Source organism: Panulirus ornatus, chromosome 8 (assembly GCF_036320965.1).
Source record: "Panulirus ornatus isolate Po-2019 chromosome 8, ASM3632096v1, whole genome shotgun sequence".
Classification (NCBI taxonomy): Eukaryota; Metazoa; Arthropoda; class Malacostraca; order Decapoda; family Palinuridae; genus Panulirus; species Panulirus ornatus.
The window spans coordinates 4,109,391-4,129,119 of NC_092231.1; the positions used below are offsets into that span (position 1 = coordinate 4,109,391).

The 19,729-nt window shown below is 47.0% G+C and overlaps 1 protein-coding gene across 4 annotated transcripts in view; it reads right to left on the minus strand.

Moving 5' to 3' along the window:
* LOC139749756 (transient receptor potential cation channel subfamily A member 1-like) overlaps nucleotides 1-19,245 on the minus strand; it is a 75,326-nt gene extending 56,081 nt beyond the window's left edge. For 2 of the 4 annotated variants that reach the window (XM_071663966.1, XM_071663968.1), the window contains exons 1-2: nucleotides 19,171-19,245; nucleotides 18,369-18,602 (exon numbers count right to left, since the gene is read on the minus strand). In XM_071663966.1, the coding sequence (XP_071520067.1) occupies nucleotides 18,369-18,408 (40 nt within the window). In that variant the 5' untranslated portion in view covers nucleotides 18,409-18,602; nucleotides 19,171-19,245. Of the gene's footprint in view, nucleotides 1-18,368; nucleotides 18,603-19,133 lie in introns of all 4 variants that reach the window. The other 2 variants (XM_071663965.1, XM_071663967.1) reach the window with 1 other exon arrangement.
* Nucleotides 19,246-19,729: the final 484 nt, after the last annotated feature.

Consider the following 19,729-nt stretch of genomic DNA (forward strand, 5'->3'; position numbering starts at 1 on the left):
AATTACCTACTTTTTCTCGTCATTATTCTATTTCTACCGTACAAAGGGGAGGAAGGATTTACACTCGCGAGGCGGCCCTACACCGCGTGAACTTGAAACTTCCTTCTGCTGGTTATACTCAGATTTCACCACCTGCAGACCGCCCGCTTGTGTGAGAACGTTGTCTGCGAGACATCGTTGCACAGTGGCAACAACAGGGCTTTTCAAAAGCCTGGGTTCGATTCCGATACTGCAGACGTCTTACCCTCCCTGGGAGGACCAGGGTGGGCCACTTTCCCGCACTGTGTGACGCCACACCCAGGAAGCCGTCCATCACACAGTACGAGAACAACAAAGCGAGGGAACAACGCCAACGGAGATATCATATCTGTGTTTCCTTTAGTATACAGAAAGAGCCAACCCGTGAAGTGTGGCGTTGGGCTGTTCTGTTCGAGTGGATGGGAAGCAATCATGTGTCTTATGAAGGACCACTGATCGCGTTACGCTGGACACAATTTCATTTTCCTGTTTCGTCGATGACAATGATTTGAAGCTGGTCCGTCGTTCCTCTCGTTCTCCAAGTTCTCGTTTGATGTGAGAGACCTAAAATAAAAATCCCTTTAGGATATGATACGCTGCTCAAAACAAAGACCCACCTATGTAGAGCAGGACATAGATCTTCATTTCAAAGTTCCTTACGAAAAACAGTGGTCCTTATTTCTCACAAGGAAAAATCCTTATTTCCTGAAGCAAGAAATATCTCCTTTATTTCTTGAAGATATCTTATTTCTTAGAATAAGAAATATCCTCATTATTTCTTACAATAAGAAATATCCTCATTTTTTACGAGAAGAACAACGAACAAGCAAGAGAACAAGTAGCTGAGGGAGGCCTGTGTACACAAGAAGGAACACACGACAAGAGTGCGGTCACCAGGGGCTCTCACCATAAGGGATATGTCCGGGGCTGCTGGGGAGATTATATAGGGGAGACGAGAGAGAGAGAGAGAGAGAGAGAGAGAGAGAGAGAGAGAGAGAGAGAGAGAGAGAGAGAAGCAGGCTTACGACACCTCGGCAGCAGCAGAGGGCGTGGCAAGTTCTCAAGGATCATATTTCAGAATTAAACGAAATGGAGTGGCGCCTTTTGGCACCTCTCTTTCCTTCCCTCTCTCTCTCTCTCTCTAGGAAAGGAGAGGTGGTGAGAGAGAGAGAGAGAGAGAGAGAGAGAGAGAGAGAGAGAGAGAGAGAGAGAGAGAGAGAGAGAGAGAGAGAGAGAGAGCCGTAAGGAGGCGGTGATGATAGGTCGGGGGTAGGGTAGGGTGGGGTGGTGGGAGGGGGGGGGAGTTGACAGGAGGAAATGGAATACTCGGGAGAAGTTGTTGCATCAATCACCAGCCAGAGGAGGCCTTTCATCCCTCCAGGAAGTAGTACTCAGCGCCGTCATCTCGGCAGCTCGAAGCCACAGTCACATTAGTAATATATATTTTTTCCCCAAATGTGTTGAATAAGAACTGTGACAACAGATAGTGGGGGTCGCACCAGAAGGTGGTGTGTGTGTGTGCAATGTCGGCAGACGAGGGGAGGAAGCGACGAGGTGTTTGAATGCAGATTCCACTCAACTCCGAGGAACAGATGGTGAAAGAAAGAAAAGACAACTTGTGACCACCGTCTGGCTTCAACTGCAAAAGCAACAATATGTATTTTCATTGCCTCGTGTGCACAACTTGAACTCTGACAGCACGTCGGCCCCCATCTACCACATCGATTCAGTTCATTCTATTCACTGCATGTCTCTGGCTTTCCTCTCCAGAGCCTCCCTCATTCCATACATCCATCACATTGTCGGTCTCTCCCTTCACTTAGGTCCTCTTTGTCAGTAAGATTTAGTTTGTCTTAAACACATGCCAAAAAATATTTCATCACATCTGGGTAAGCCTTTCTCATTCAGGTGTACAGTCACAACGACACCTCCCTCACCACCACGTTCATACATGTGTCTTTTCCTTTTGTTAAATCCACCAACAACTACACTCGCATCAACCTAGGAATAATAAGACTTTCCACTGGCCAACCCTATCACAGTCCGTTCGTATCTGATAACCTCTCCTAGTTACACCTGTCAGTCAGCACATACTTCATATTGCATGTTGATCGTTACCCACACTCAGCTAGATAACATTGTTCCTCTTACACCTCACTTCACTCCCCTGGGAAGGAAGGAACTGGTTGAGTCACGTCTAGAGTTGCGACTAAATTTGGCGCCTGCTTGCAGAGCAATTCAAAACGAACCTCCATTTACAGAATATTACGTAATATATAAGTCTGTGGGTAAGAGCAGAGAGAGACAAGAACACATGTATATAATCTAAGGTCACTATGGTAACATACAGTCAAGGCAATCAACCAATCAGGCGACCGGAGTCATCATCATCGGGCGATATTTAGTGTCTGTGTAACGAGCGTCAGGGAACTAGTTTGTACGAACCCTCGGTTTAGCCAATACTTAAAATGTTTACCACGTTACTCCACGGGATGAAAACAACAACAACAAAAATACAGAAGCATCAGAATGAAGGTAGTGGACGGCCTGGCTGGCTAGGCGGCTGTATCAGCAGGGGACACTGTCAACGACCAAAATGGTTTGATAAACAACGTCCGTATCCCCCCCCCCCCCGCAACACACACACACACACACACACACACAACGTGGTGGTGAGCGCGGGACCTCCCCCACATGACGTCTGCATCCCTAGAAGCAGCGGCGTGTTAACTTAACGTAGAAAAAGTTTATGGAAGGGTCGTATATACCATAGCAGAGGTCAAGTATTTAGAAGGGCGTTGATGACAATAACATTATGAGATTTTACAGTAATTATAACAACTATAATAATGACGGTAGTGGGGAGGGCTATGAAGATAGTGGAAAATGAGAACCACGTTGAAATGGGAGGGAAGCTCTGTTAGAATTCTGAGTCAACGGAACCTATTGAAATTTCGCCGAACTTCCCCTATAGGCCGGAATTTATTATAATTTTCGATACGATATTCAGAATGTGTATACCTACGTTAGTAGCATTCGTTACGTCCTGGCCATACGGTAAAGAATGTTCGCCAGGAGTTCCTTGCGTTCGTTGACACGAAACGAACACTTGCACGCCGCACGAAATCTAGAATAAACACAGCGAACAAAACTGGAATGTAAACATGAACACTTCTTTCAAAACACCAGAAAGAAAATTTCAGCAACTTTTTAGGAAGTTAGGAGAGGATTTCATTGCTTCTTTTCATTTCCACAAGTGTTTCACTTTTACTGTAATTAAAGCCGACCCAACAAAGGAGCAATCATGTTATTGATTTTCGTATAATTAACTGACATCATTATACCTCATCAGCGAACTTCATAATCATTTTTGATAAAGGAAACCACTGATATGCGATTCTTCCAGATCCATATTACTTCTAAGCTGCCCCAGAACTACACACCAGTTACCTCTCTCTCTCTCTCTCTCTCTCTCTCTCTCTCTCTCTCTCTCTACATACATACATATATTCGAAGAGGTCACAGTGGAGCGCGATCTAGTGTATGCAAAAATCCACGGGAAATGAAACATGATAAGTTCCCAAGTGCACTTTCGTGTAGTGATCACATCGCCAGGAGAGATATAAGATATAGAAGACGTAGAACAGTCAGTTGATATATAAGAAAGAGACGCAGCTAAGACGCCATTGGTAAACAAGCGTTGTTTACCAAGCGTTGTTTACCAATGTCGTCTATCTCATTCTTGTATCCCCTTTCATTTACTCTATACATAAGAGAGGAGAGCGAGGAAAGGATCAACATTCATGTATATAACCCCCTCTAGCTCTGGGTTGTACGTATAACACACCACGCCATGTGTCTGGCGTCCACTCTTCGAACACCTTAATTGCCATCGTATCCCATAACCTATCCTAAATCACCAATTCATTATCTCTGATGACCCCATGTATAGAGCCCACGCCCCTGGTCATTACGTTCACGGTGGCCCAGCAGCAGCACCGGGAGGGGTTATGAATGGTCGAGGTGATTAAAACTTTTTGTAAGGGGCGCCTCTTCCTCTTTCTCTCTCCTCCAAACTTTGGCCCTCGACTCTGTCAAAGTTGGCGTCGCTCGGGAGAAGTTCTGGTGGAAAGGGTGGGGTGGGGTCCAGTGGGTGTGTGTGTGGGGGGGGGGGTAAGGAAGTATGGGGGGTAAGGAAGAAAAGAATACGAGGAGGGAGAGGTAATGTGGGATGGTGGATTTTGGAGGGTATGGATGAGTACGATGATTCCCAGCTCGGAGCATAGGGAGGGAGAAGCAAGCGTCCGCTCGGAATCCAACAACGTCCTGCCATCACGAGAGAGAGAGAGAGAGAGAGAGAGAGAGAGAGAGAGTGAGTATGTGTTTGTGTATACACGTCACCAAGGCAAACAGACACCACCAGCTCGGTCCAGTGCCACTCGCCAGCATTCAGTTTTCTACACAACAGAAACCGGCGTACGAGGGTCACCCAGCAACACTCCCTCAGGACGTCAACGTTCAGCTGAGGCTCTCGGACACTCACCTGGGAGCGGCGCCACTGAGGTGGATCCCCACCACACATGTTCAGATCCCTAACCATCCCATTTATCCCATCCCGTAGCTTCCGGGACTACCACGTCGCGTTCGTGACTACGGTGGAACGTATGGGACTAGCTGGGAAGACACGGGACAGTCGTAAACAATGCATCTGGACGATGAATCCGCCTTTGCTGAATTCACATTCAAAACTTCAGCAAAATCTTTTATAAACCGCTTGAATTTAACGTCTGAAAGACTCTTTAATAGACGGGGAAAATTTTTCCATAAAGCATTTACGAGGAGACTCTGTAATTTTGATAGACTTTAATAATTTAGCAGACACCCACCCGCCAGGGCCTTGTGTATTGTGCTAGACACGCAAACTCCGGCGCCGTTATTGTGACGTCATGGGGCATCACGTGACTCTCGATCGTCTTTTGTTATTCAGAATGGAAGTCCAACCTTCTGTACGTTTCATGGAGGGGGAACCAGCATGACGTATGTTGCCATATTAAACGTGAGTTTGTGTCGACCAGCGAAATCAACCCTGTGGATCAATGTGACTTCGAATTTCGTGGAAAATATACTCTGTGAACTCTTCCAATCTCTCTCTCTCTCTCTCTCTCTCTCTCTCTCTCTCTCTCTCTCTCTCTATATATATATATATATATATATATATATATATATATATATATATATATATGTATATATTGGAAAGGATCAATTATGCGCGTGATCAAGTATATTCCTATTAGTCCACGGGGAAAATGAAACGCGATAAGTTCCCAAGTGCACTTTCGTGTAATAATGACATCATCAGGGGAGACACAAGAGAGAAATATAAGTCACTTGATATACAACGAAGATACGTAGCTAGGACGCCATTTGGTAAACATGCGATTGTCCAAGATTGTCTTGGACAAATCATGAATAGATTATATCACGGTCACATTGTACGTACCATCTTGGCCTTCTGAATAAATGACTCGTCCTTCCCCGCGCAAAACGCAAACATACGCCATTAAAACCTGCCACGACGGGGGCTCGAACCCACGCATCGTCCTGGTCTCACGACAATCACAGCCCCCTACCCGCTATGTACCACCACTCCGCCACTCACTGATGCACAGAAAAACCCTTTTCCACGCCTCGTTAACTGATGGTAATCTTATGAATCAATAATGTGTCCGGACGGAGCGAGATCTGCCGCCTCAGGTCGGGGTTGTGAGTCTTGGCCTCATCATACCTCATGTTCTGTACTGAAGTTTTGAGAGTTGTAAGTTGTTCGTTGTAGATAACTAGATATGGCGTTAAAATGGCCGTGGTTAAATCTCAGTCCTCCAAATTGATCTTTTGGTGGTTTGTGTGTGTGTGTGTGTGTGTGTGTGTGTGTGTGTGTGACAAAAACTGCTGATGTAGAGACGGCCGGCGGTTCACCAAACATGTCGCTCCATTTGTAGCCTAGGCGACGGGAGTGTCACATTACATACTGCCTATGTAGCCTAGCCTACTGCACATGTAGCTAGGTATGTACGTGTAGTCTAGCATACTGCACATGTACATGAAGGTAGTCCACGTGTTTCCATACATATTGCTCGTGTAGCCTAAATGGTTGCACGTGCAACTGAAGCTATTGCACGCGTAGCTTAAGCTGTTTGCACACGTAGCCTAGCCTATTTTTCACACATATCGTACGATTATATGCGTGTGGCTTGGCGCTGTACTGTACACCTAACCTGATCTTGGCAGAGGTAAAAGCAAGCCTTCGTAAAAAGCATTAACATGACGTATTCGAATCATCAGTCTCTCTGCTCCGTAACCACAAACATCTCCAGTAACTATGTAAGTCTTCCTCTCTTGTTCGCCCTAGTCCATCTGTGTACCTAATCTTCCGACTTACATAGCTGTTCTTTTCCGCACCCTACCCTCCTCTTAATTGTCTTGGGTGATTCATCGCCTCGTCTTCCTTTCCCCGCCTCTCCTGACCTTCCCCGCACACTGACCTTATCTATACCGTTCTCAGCCGGACTCCCCAGTTCTTTCCTGTGCTACGAGTCGGCAAGGCACATTATGGTCCGGGTGGCGTTGTGTCTCTTCGTGCCTCGGACTGATTCTGATCCTCGCTCGCTTATTTCGTCTCTCCCTAAATCAACCCAGACTTCCCCTCCTCGGAAGCCTGCCTTGGTGCATCTCAATCCCTAAGAAGCAAGACCGATCTAAATCCCTTCTTTCATTTCCGCTTCTCTCCCAGAGTCGTCGAAACTATCAGGAGCATGTAAAATCCCATTACTTTCTTTAAGATCATTAATTAAGCTATCCCAGACCCTTTCTCTTATGTGCCTCACATCTGGACCCCTTGTCTTAGGGGCATTGCTACATCTTGCAGCTTGACGTCTTCATGGCTTGTGTCAGATTGTGGCATAGATATGTCTTTGGTCACTAAATTTACCTCCTTCGGCTATATTGTTTCTCTCTACAGAAACCTTTGTTGTGGTACGAATCTAATTCATTTTTTTCCGTCTCGCTAAAGACATAGGCAATGCATGACTTTCCACGTTTTCCCTGCTGTGATGAGAATAGTCACTGGTACGTAAGCAGACTTCTACATCTCGTGCGGGTCAATACTTCCTACATCCATATAAACAATTAGTGTAATTGTAGCCCATTATATTGATAAAGAGGGCACGCGCAAACACACACACTGATGTTTGTATATCAGTGGCTGCAGTGATTACGTGGACGTCAAACGGAAGCGTATCGATCTCGTATGTAGTCCATGTAAAGGGAAAACGAGCCATAAAAGAGGCATGGCTATAGCTCGTGAAATAAGCGATGTAAACACGGGATCGTGTGATCACCGTGACCAGCTGTGATGCGCTTGGTGGTGTGGGTGTGGTGGTAACGTGTGATCTAAATGACCTGGTATGTGGTGGTCCTGACCTGAGGGCCTCAGCCTGGTGGTCAGATGTGTGATGCACCGAGCGTTCTTAGGGGGCCAAGCGTGTCGTGTTAAATGGGACTGCGGTCTTCGTAGCCAGGTGTGTGTTGGTAGACAAACTTTGGCGTCTTAAGTAACCTAGTGGGTGCCCCTAGACCTAATGTGGGGCCTTAAATAACCAAGTGGGTGCTGCTAGACGTAATGTGGGGCCTTTGGTGGGGTTGTTTGTGGTAATGGATGCTCAGGGTAGTCTTAGGTGACCAAGTGTGTACTGGCAAGCGTGTTTCGAAAAGGACTCGATGGTCTGTTGCTGTTTGAATTCCTTCGAGGGGCCAAGTGGATGCTTGTGGACTTGGCGTCCTTTGTGGCTAGATGTGTGGCGATGGCCAGGACGAAGGTGTTAGACGGACCATAACCCAGGGTTTTAAAAGTGGCCAGAGGTGTGGGTGTTGAGCGTGAAGTTGAACCTAAGTGGTCAAGTGTGATGGTAAATTTAACTTGGGATCCTGGGAGGTTTGTGCATTGTATACCGTGAGGCCCCAACCTCCGCAGCGGATGCGTGAGGTGCAGCGCGTGCGTAGGAGGAGGGGGGAGGGATGAGGTAACAATGAGAACGTACACAAAAGAGGGATGGCTGTGGCTGGTCCGTAGTGGGTGCACTGGGGATGTGGTGGACCGGCAGCCGGCCTGATCCGCCGGGTGCACTAAGGCCTCTGATACCGAGATACCGACATGTCTGTCATGACCTTGTGTGACGAAATTCAGCAGCTCTGATCAACAGAGTGACTCGTGAGGAAAAACAAACAAACAAACCCATCTGCCTTTAACAACATTTCCTTCATTTAACAACAATTCATTGTTTACGTCTCGAGGTTTAAACCATCAGTTTAGTTATATATATATATATATATATATATATATATATATATATATATATATATATATATATAAACTTTTTAGGTGTATTCACAGTTGTTTATCTCCCCGTCATAGAGCTCATAATGACCCAAGTTCTTTCAAAGTTTACGCCACACACACACACACACACACACACACACACACACACACACACACACACACACACACACAAACACGTGTTCCTCTGCACTACCTTGCAACTCCCTAACCACCCCTCCCCCTTCACTACATCAGGTAAACCTGCTTCCCTCTCAATCTGTAAACATCTCTGGCCACATTCCTCGCCATCTCTTGTGTACACACAGTTTACGTGAGGTTCACACTAAGTCTCCACTTTGCGTCCCCTCTCCTCACACACACACACACACACACACACACACACACACACACACACACACAGCCTCGTCTTCTTCGCTCTTTCCCCTCCGCCTGGCCTGCCTCCCTCACCTTACATCATAATCTTGTTTCCGACAGTAATGGAATTTCCATTAATGATGAGTGTGGCGAAAAGCGCGAGTTGAGCCCGGCTAATGGTGGAGGCTGGGCCGGGGTTGTTTACTGTCCGGGGAGCCCACACACCAGCCTGGGAGGGGGCTGCATCCCTAGTGCCTCCCAGCCAGGGGGAGCTTCTCTCGTGGGTCCCAGCTAGGGGTAGCCTCTCTCGTGGGTCCCAGCTAGGGGTAGCCTCTCTCGTGGATCCCAGCTAGGGACAGCGTCTGTCGTGGCTACCAGCTCAAGAAAGTCTCTTTCGAGGTTGGCCACCACATGTGGCATCGTTGCCACCATGCAGTGAGCGTGTGTGTGGCAGCAACCACAGGGAGACATCGTCCTCGTCTGCGCGAGGGAGCCTGCATCGTTCGGCCGACGGGAGCGCCTGGGATCCTGTAGCATCATCGGCTGTGGTGAGATCGCTTTCGCGTTCCCCCTCAAGGCCACGAAGTCATGACTGCTTAGTCGTCGATGTTAAACTTAGGACGGAGATGGCCTCAGAGGACGGTGCCACTGGATCACGCGTTTACGGGTCAGACACACGCTGTGGTGGTTCTGTTTCTTCTCGTCAAAACTTCCAATTTAAACTCGCACCAGACGAGGTGACGTGTCTGGAAATACACTTGTGTGTGGGAGTTTTATGTCGCCCTGTTATTCCCCTGTAGATTTAACTGATGAACGAAATAAATATGTAATTGTACTAAAGTAAAAAAAAAAAAGTCGATAAGATAATCGGAAGTACAAAGAAAAGCAAGACCAAGCGGTAATGGAGATTTAAAGGGACAAGTTCGCAACCTTCCTTGCCCCCCGGCACCACCTTAAGAACGTGGAAGATCGAGCAACAAAACCCTGTCTGGGGTTTTCTCAAAACAAGTTTAACGAGGTAATGGAACACTTTTGGATCCCCCCCCCCCCTGACCAGGGCTGGAGGGGAGCCCGTAATGACCCTTATTTGGCTCCGTTCAGGGCAGACGGGCGAGGAGGGAGGAGGGGTGAGGGTGTGGTCTCCTCCCCAGCCATAGCTGCAAACATGGCCGACTGACTGGCTGACCGGACCTTCACTCGGGAAATTCATCGGCGATTTCGTGACCTGGAGACTCTACTTTGTTATCATCATTCTGTCTCTGCCGTAGCTAATCTCCAGGAAAGTCATGGAACAGAGAGATAGGTATATATATATATGTATTTATCTCTCGTCGTCGTCTCTCGGGGGAACTTCCGTCTTGGAGCATTATCCGAACTGACGAATATCCTCGCTTCGAACGGCCCCTTCCGGTGTGTGCGCTGTGTCCTCTCTTGACGAAGGAGATTGCAAAACAATATATCTTTTCCTTTTCGGTGCAGAAAACAAAGAAAGAACGAGACTTTTACAGATCACAGCAAACGAGAGGACAGACCCCAAGGTGAGGTAGGGTACTTCGTTATGAGAAGTGATCTGTCCTTCACACAGCAGCACCTCAGGGTTCACACCACGAGAGGTCGTAGTTTTCGTGCTCGTCAGCTGTTTTCCGTCTGAGCGAAGTACCTCCGTGAGCAGACGAAACGACGCCCTCGTTTGCTGGCATTGCACTACCCTAGCGCATATGTATGATGCACCCAAACCTGAGCGCACCATCCATGGCCATATCCCCACGGACCATCTCCGTGGCTTCTCTTGACCGCCTCATATTCCCTGGTCAGGCACATTGATGGTACGAAGAATTATCATAACAGTCCTGGTCACTACACAAACTGTGAACAAAATCGAGATGAACGTATGGCATTCTATCTTCAATGAACTGAGGAACAATATGAGTAAAGGAACGATTGGTTCCGAACAAGAACGGGGCACTGTTGGCGTTCATCTGACGTTCGTTTTCTCTGGCGATCTTCTCTGAGGGATGTTAGACGGTGTTCACTCTCCCTCCCAAAAGGGCATTTTTCTGTGCTGAGGCCTTCATATATTTTTTTTTTTCGCTTGAAATCGTCTTTATTCACATCATCAACACCATTAGCAAGTCCGTCTAGAAACACGAGGATGGGAACTAGGAAACATATGGGGCGTTGTTAACCGGGAGTACAGACGATGTGGAAGCGTTGAGGTTAAAGATACGCAAGACTTGGGTAAGACAAGAGGCTGTCTGTACTCCCGGCCAACAACACTTCCCCAGAGTGAGGGGTGTGCTCGTCTGTACTCCGGGCCAACAACACTTCCCCAGAGAGAGGGGTGTACTCGTCTGTACTCCCGGCCAACAACACTTCCCCAGAGAGAGAGGGGGTGTACTCATCTGTACTCCCGGCCAACAACACTTCCCCAGAGTGAGGGGTGTACTCGTCTGTACTCCCGGTCAACAACACTTCCCCAGAGTGAGGGGTGTACTCGTCTGTACTCCCGGTCAACAACACTTCCCCAGAGTGAGGGGTGTACTCGTCTGTACTCCCGGCCAACAACACTTCCCCAGAGAGGGGGGGGGTGTACTCTAGTGTACATATTACCCTTGGCGGTGGTAGGTTATGCAGTCATGCGAAGTGACTTCGAAGGGCTTGGTGTGTTCGGGCAAAACATCTCTTGAGACTCTCACTTGGTAAACACTGGCTTCAGTGAACGAGTGTTTTTACTGACGAACGATAGATCGTCAGGGAGGATGGAGCCAACGAGGACAAACGCACCACGAAAGTACCAAGCACATTGGAGCCTTGGAAATAGTGTGTAGGGGTCAACGAAGGAGTACACAGGGGATTAGAGTGGTAACGATAGTACATGAGTAGCCAGGGAAGTAACGGTAGCTTTACGCAGGAGCCAGGGAAGTAACTGTGGCAGTACACAGGAGCCAGGGAAGTAACTGTGGCAGTACACAGGAGCCAGGGAAGTAACGGTAGCAGTACACAGGAGCCAGGTAAGTAACTGTGGCAGTACACAGGAACAAGGGAAGTAACAGCAGCAGTACACAGGAACAAGGGAAGTAAAAGCAGCAGTACACAGGAACAAGGGAAGTAACAGCAGCAGTACACAGGAGGCAGGGAAGTAACAGCAGTGAAGGATGGCAAGTAACAGCTGATGATGGCGATGAAGAGTGAGTTGGAGATGGTTGGAGAGGTTGTGGTGGGGATTGAAAAGGTGGGGGTGGAGATGATTCTGGTATTGCTGATGATAATGGTGGGAAGGGTAGTGGTACGTGGTGTGGGGGGTAGTGGTACATGGTGTTGCGGTAGTGGTACATTGTGTTGGGGGGGTAGTGGTTCATGGTGTGGGGGGTAGTGGCACATGGTGTGGGGGGTAGTGGCACATGGTGTGGGGGGTAGTGGTACATGGTGTGGGGGGTAGTGGCGGTAGCAGCGCTTGAAATAAATGATTACAAATGAAAATTGAACGAATACGAAATATTTAGAATGAAACTGTCTGTCGTTATTATGATCATTGGCTTCTGAACAATGGAACAGTCTCCCAGTCCTCATTATCATCATATGCTTTTTAAACCCTATTGTTTGTATACAAGGGAGAGAGAGAGAGAGAGAGAGAGAGAGAGAGAGAGAGAGAGAGAGAGAGAGAGAGAGAGAGAGAGAGAGAGTTGGGCGGGGTGGGTGTTATCCTTCAAACGGATGCAGTACGCGTGGACCCCGCTAGAGGGAGCTCATGCCATTTTCTGTTTCCTGTGCGGCTCCTGACATCACGTTTTCTTCCAGGGATCCCGAGACCACACGTAACGTGTGTGCCAGATATCACCAGATTCCAGCTATACTAAAAACAAACCTCTCGCAATGTCATTTACATTTACAGTAAATGTCACGACTTCAGTTGACGTAATAACACTGAGCAAAACACGACACCATAGCGAGATCTCTTGAGCCCCATAATGTACCGCTTGTAAACAGATGTGTAAACACCCTAGAGTTTTACATGAGCATTTACATTTACATCAATATGGCTCTTGATGACCTTCGTAATTTACAGAATTCATCACGAAAACAAACAACAACCGAAGAAGATCTTAACGAATCAAACACACACAAACAACTACACATAGGAACACCGGAGCAAATACAGCCCAAAGACCAAGTACATACGAGAGCAAGAAGAAAAATATCAACATATGACATTGTATTTGTTGACAGGATCATATATACAGACGCACAAACAAAAGAAAATTACGCATAAGTAATACAGAAACAAAGAAAACAAAACGAGAAAAACATAATTGAATATGAAATGGGGAAAACACACACACACACACACACACACACACACACACACACACACACACACACACACAGAACAAACACACAAACACAAGGTCAAAAACAGAAACACTTTGACAAAAATCCTCCCACATGCAGACAAAGACATGTACACACACACGGTAGCAGACAAACAAACACACTAATATCGGGCGGGAGAGACCGGAAACTCATAGTAACAGGAATTCAATTAACTTTTAATTCAACATTTTAATTAGCCTGTCGACCTGTGATTACAATACATGATTAAAACGTGGACTGTAGGGGAGAGAGAGAGAGAGAGAGAGAGAGAGAGAGAGAGAGAGAGAGAGAGAGAGAGAGAATGAGAGAGAGAATGAGAGAGAGAGAGAGAGAGAGAGAGAGAGAGAGAGAGAGAGAGAGAGAGAGAGAGAGAGAGAGAGATTTGAGATAGTAGTGAGAAACACAGCAGGTGGATGAGGAAGGGATGCGAACGGGAGACAAGAATGGGAGATGTGTGAATGAGTCCTGAAGATGCATGATGAGGAGATAGAGAGAGAGTGAGAAATGAGTGAGAGACTTAGTCACGTGAAACCTGGACGAATCAAGAGACATTGGCGAGATTACAGGGCGAGACCCTGGACGAGAGTATACCACGGTCGAGTGTGGCAGAGAACAGTGAGAGGTCTCCAACTATGGGTCTGGCACAGAACAGTGAGAGGTCTCCAACTATGGGTCTGGCACAGAACAGTGAGGTCTCCAACGATGGGTGTGTCAGAGAACAGTGAGAGGTCTCCAACGATGGGTCTAGCAGAGAACAGTGAGAGGTCTCCAAGGTTGGGTGTGTCAGAGAACAGTGAGAGGTCTCCAACGATGGGTCTAGCAGAGAACAGTGAGAGGTCTCCAAGGTTGGGTGTGTCAGAGAACAGTGAGAGGTCTCCAACGATGGGTCTAGCAGAGAACAGTGAGAGGTTTCCAGGTTGGGTGTGTCAGGGAACAGTGAGAGGTCTCTAAGGTTGGGTGTGTCAGGGAACAGTGAAAGGTCTCCAAGGCTGGGTAGTCAGAGACTTGAACAAATGAGAGATGTGAGTGGTGGTGTCGGAAGTAAGAGATGGGAAATATCTCTCATCCATTACCATGGACAGCGGCTGGAAGAGAACACCCTCCCTCCCCCACACCTCACCCTCCTCTCCCCACCATGACGGTGATGTGGCAATTGCACACAGGAAAGGGCGGAGGCTTCCCCCTCTCCAACACTATGACTGGCCCCTCCACCCTCCCTCTTGACATCTCTCCAACAGTGATGGAAACCTTTCTCCACACCTCTCCAACACTGTTGGTGGCACCTCCACCGCTCTTGACATCTCTCCAACATTGATGGAAACCTTTCTTCAGACCTCTCCAACACTGTTGGTGGCACCTCCACCACTCTTGACATCTCTCCAACATCTTTAGTGGCACCTCCACGGCTTGTGGCACCTCCAACACTAATGGTACCACTACCATCGCTCCTCAGTCCTCCCAAGGCCAGAGGGAAATCAAGGTCTTACACTGTAGTGGTCAAGGGTCGTACGTGTTTGCTCAAACGTTGCACTAGCGAGCTCATGGGTCGTACCGTCGTGCTCAAGGGTCGTGCTCAAGGGTCGTACCGTCGTGCTCATGGGTCGTACCGTCGTGCTCAAGGTTCATCGCACCGCCGTGCTCAAGGGTCGCACTGTCGTGCTCAAGGGTCGTACCGTCTTGCTCAAGGGTCGTAACGTCGTGCTCAAGGGTCGTACCGTCTTGCTCAAGGGTCGTAACGTCGTGCTCAAGGGTCGTACCGTCGTGCTCATGGGTCTTAAAGTCGTGCTCAAGGATCGTACAGTCGTACTCAAGGGTCGTACCGTCGTGTTCATAGGGGTGGATGATGGTAACAGGTCGACGTGACATCTCAAGATTGCCTGCAGTCAGTTTTAGACAAATACATGCCAGCACCCAATAGTTTGTTGACAGTAATGTAGGTAATGGTGACCCTTAACATGTTTGTAGGGCAAGTTTCATGCGAGGTCAATATTCTTCGTCAATAAAGTCACTATTATAGGTTATATTATTCGTGCGATGACCTGATAGGAACCACAGGTCACCACTGACGTGTAATGGTCCGAACATACGACACAGGTCATCACATTTCAGCATGGCAAGCAACCAGCAACATATGGCTAATGGTGACATAATGACCTCGATTCATATAGTTTCCCGCCGTTAGTCATCAATTAAAAGTACTCGTCACACAACAGTTATCGCACTCGAACTCGTCACAGAGGGATCACATCTCGTCTCGCTGAAACGCTATCATCATCATCTCAAAGCCCACGAAGGTGAGATGCATTGTATTCTGTCATCAACGAATGCTGAAGGCTGGCTTGCCGCGACCCAAGAGTTCACTGACTACGCTACCGTTACACCGAAGTGAAGCGCCCGTTACCTAACTCGAAATATTTCCTTCACAGATAACGATACGGTATCAAACGCCCGAAAGAAATACTCCACTCCACTTGGCTCCTATCTCATTCATTAACGAGACGGTCCCAGATGCCCGACACAAGTTTTGATGTGGCTAGGCTTCGATCACAGCTAACACATCGGTACCTTGTTGCCTAGCGCTAGGCTTCGATCACAGCTAACACTTCGATACCTTGTTGCCTAGCGCTAGCTTCGATCACAGCTGACACTTCAGTACCTTGTTGCCTAGCGTTAGGCTTCGATCACAGCTAACACTTCGATACCTTGTTGCCTAGCGCTAGGCTTCGATCACAGCTGACACTTCAGTACCTTGTTGCCTAGCGCTAGGCTTCGATCACAGCTGACACTTCGATACCTTGTTGCCTAGCGCTAGGCTTCGATCACAGCTGACTGATAATAGTAATAATTTTTCCATTAACTGATCTCCGATCAACACCTGACGACCGAGTGTATGTTGGTTGTCTGGCCGAGATAGCGGCCACCTGCGCCAGGTCTAAGACTGGATGATGGGGTCTCAGAGCTGCACGTTATTTTCATCTACACATCACTAAAATGTACGTTATCATAATTCAACTCAACGTAAGCGAGTTGGGAATATTATCTTACTGCAAATTGAAATATATATATATATATATATATATATATATATATATATATATATATATATATATATATATATATATATATATATAAACGGTAAATAAAACTTACCAGATCAAAGCATAAAAATACGCCCACACTCGAGCCAAACTAATTTTGGTTAGGTTAAGCTTAAATAAGTAATTGATGACATTTGGCAGGCGTCTAAGTCCCTCATGAGTCTGTGTCACAAGGCAATATCATACTCTACAAGTTTTACTCGCAGTCCTACGGCAGGTGCAAGTCCACAGTGATGGAGGGCAAAATCCGTAGAGTTAATTGATATTCTCGGTGTATGGAAGGGAGGTTAGGTTAGGTCAGGTCGCATCCCGTTACTCACACAGTTTTAGGTCTCTGTCCTGTACCTTGGACTGTATTTGGGCTTCTAGTATCCTGTACCATAGTGGGGTTCGTCCTGTACCTGTCGGGATATTCAGGAATCTTTCCTGTATCCCGAACCATATCCGGGATTCTCCCCTGTAATGGGTCTGTAATCCTCTCTCGGGCTTCAGCCACGTACCGGCTGACGTAGACAATGGTTCTATTAAGACCCCATCAGCGTGGACAGGTGATGATGGTGGGTGTGGGAGACACGCCTCTAAGGCGGTCCACCGACCTTTCCCTCTGGTGGGCTATCTTCGACCTGCACGTCTCTGATCTTTTCTCTTATGTATGACGGAAAATCTACAGTGAATGACGCTTTCTCTGTCCTCCAGAGGAATGTTGCTTCATCGCACCACGACACTCGAGCAGGTCCAGTTACCAGGGTTATGCTAGGTACAAACTGGATTCATATAATGATGTTCAAGTAATACCCAAAGTAGCAGTAAAACAAGCGATAATAATAATAATAATAATAATAATAATAATAATAATGACAATAATAATAACAATAATAAATGAATATTATAGCGGTTAGTTAAGCAAGACGAACTGAGGGCCTCCATATGTCTGTTTACTGATTGATGTGCTGTTCAACATTACACAGACAATAACCCAACAGTTGTACCATGAACTAAAATCATCTGCGAGTAGAATTGGACGATCATCAAGTACCAACAGTAATAGGCCTTATCTACTGTTGTCAACGGTGTCCATCAGATGATAATGTTTATTTCATAATTTTGAGGAAGAGCTACACACACACACACACACACACACACACACACACACACACACACACACACACACACACATCTGTTTATGTACGACACGGATCAAAACATAGATGTTAGATATTCATATTTACTGTAGTGTCTGTATTATGTCTTCTAACCTCTTGTGACCTGATATAACAGAACAAGGTAGTGACGCCTGCTGTAAGGTCAATATATCTTAAGTAGCCACCATACATGACTGTAATATTTCAACCACATAACATATTTCAGTGGACCGTACATAAGTCTATATTAATTTTCTTTTTTGTAAGATGAAAAGTTGAAAATCCCGGAACTACACATTTTAAGCTTCATTTTTGGGCTACAAACGGCAGAAAACCTGAACATTAAATAGATATATGAACGGAGACGCAGACCGACTTATGGAGACGTGATTAAGTCTGTAACCAAGTGATTTTGTATACACTGACTGTCCCTACCCCCGCCGCCGTGTACCTCACCTCCCTCGCCACAGACGCGCTGACACACACACCCTCCGTTTATTGGAGTGTGACAGACCTATGGACTTCTTGCCTGTGCTTCGTGTACGGACGTCAGAGCGCAGAGCAGTGCATCGTCAAAAGCAAAAATTTTACTGATCACCTCCCATGCATTCCCTCCCCCCACACTACTGTCATCTTTAGGTGTGACATCATGAGATAATGACTCACTGTTTGAGACCAAAGTACACTTCTACGTTATCCAGCCAGGCAAGATATTATCTACGTCACATCTGTTGAAATTTGAGTTTTAGCCTCTCTAGTTTCATCGCCCATCTGGTGAGGTGGGAATAGCTTTCAGCACCATGGCCTAGTGACGCAGCAACACACAACACACGAGCGCTGGCCATCCTCCCTCAACATAATCCCAGTCCTGGGGCTGGAGTCACTCTTCCCCAACACATCTCGCACTTCACTCACGTTACACGAGAATAAGGTGAACACGTGAGAGTATAACGTATGTCGTTATAAGAGTAAAGTTGATGGTGGACTTACCGTTGCCTTCCATGGATATCAGCGCCAGGTATCCGGCCATTCTAGGCTGAGCAGGGCTGCCAACGTTACCTCTTCGCTCCTCTGGGTGTTTTTTTTTTTTTCTCTTTAAGGTCAAGCTTTCAGGTCACTGATGGAGGGTTAAACGTCATTCACGTGAGGGTCTGGAGGTCATATGAAGGGGATTTCGATGGAGGAAATCCCTCAGTATTTTTTCTGGCGTCTTAGAAGTGCGTGCTGAAATATGCGAATGGAAATACCTTAATAATCAATAAATACTTCTGAATTTCAGATTTACTTAAATATCGGAATTTTGAGAATTGATAAATGAGGAACAGATTTAATTCATGTGGGATATATAACACAGGTGGTGATGTGAACCAGCAGCAGCTGTGTGCACGAAGTCGGACATATTTCATGATGGTCTCCGGAGACGCAAGAAGACAACTTTCTTAGCTCTCACCGAGCACTCCTCCCATGCCTCCCTCGTCAGTACAAGATAAACAAACACACACTGACAACATTAACCCGTTAATAATCTAACACATATGTAATTAACTCTGGGGAGAATCGGTTTGTTAGAACTGTGTCATCTTTTAGTGTGCCGTACTAAACTTGGTAAACAGATGTTCAGACACACACAAAAGGAGTATTCGATTTTGTTCTTCGTACGATCCGGCACTCGGACACGTTAATCCACTGGTGAACAACACGTCTGCACGTGGCAGCGACTCGTCCATGAGGCACTACCCCTAACTAGACCAGGACCTGGGGGCTGTCGCAGTGGCCCGCTTGGGCTCCTCACCGTATAGTGTGCGCAGCCCGACTGATTCGCCAGCCACCACCACCAGGGCGAGCCACCCTCGACTGCTCAACCTCGTCTACCTCATCTACTCTCTCTACCTCACCACGCACGCTACGCCTCTCCAACATCACAGTACATGTGTACTTTGCCTGTGTGTGTGTTTACTGATGAACACAAAGTACAGGAATCTCTGCAGTGTACAAGGGGCCCATGTCCGGTACAATCAGAATTTTCCTAATTCTGTATACTGTAGAAAACACTGGTTTTCACGACCCATCTCCCACAACCTCGTCGTCGGTTGTAGAATGTTGTAAGAGCGATCACTTCAGGTACTGTTCAAAGATGTATGTCACTAGCTGTAGGAGGATTATTATAAGGTCGGCATTTTCATGGACCATTCAGAGATGTACGTGACTCGCACACCCCAACTTTCCTATCCCCTCCGCCCTATGCCGTGGTCGGTGCGTCCGTGAAAATGTTGATTCCGGTAGGCGTCGTCCGTGGTGATCAGGTAGGCGTCGTCCGTGGTGATCAGGTAGGCGTCGTCCGTGGTGATCAG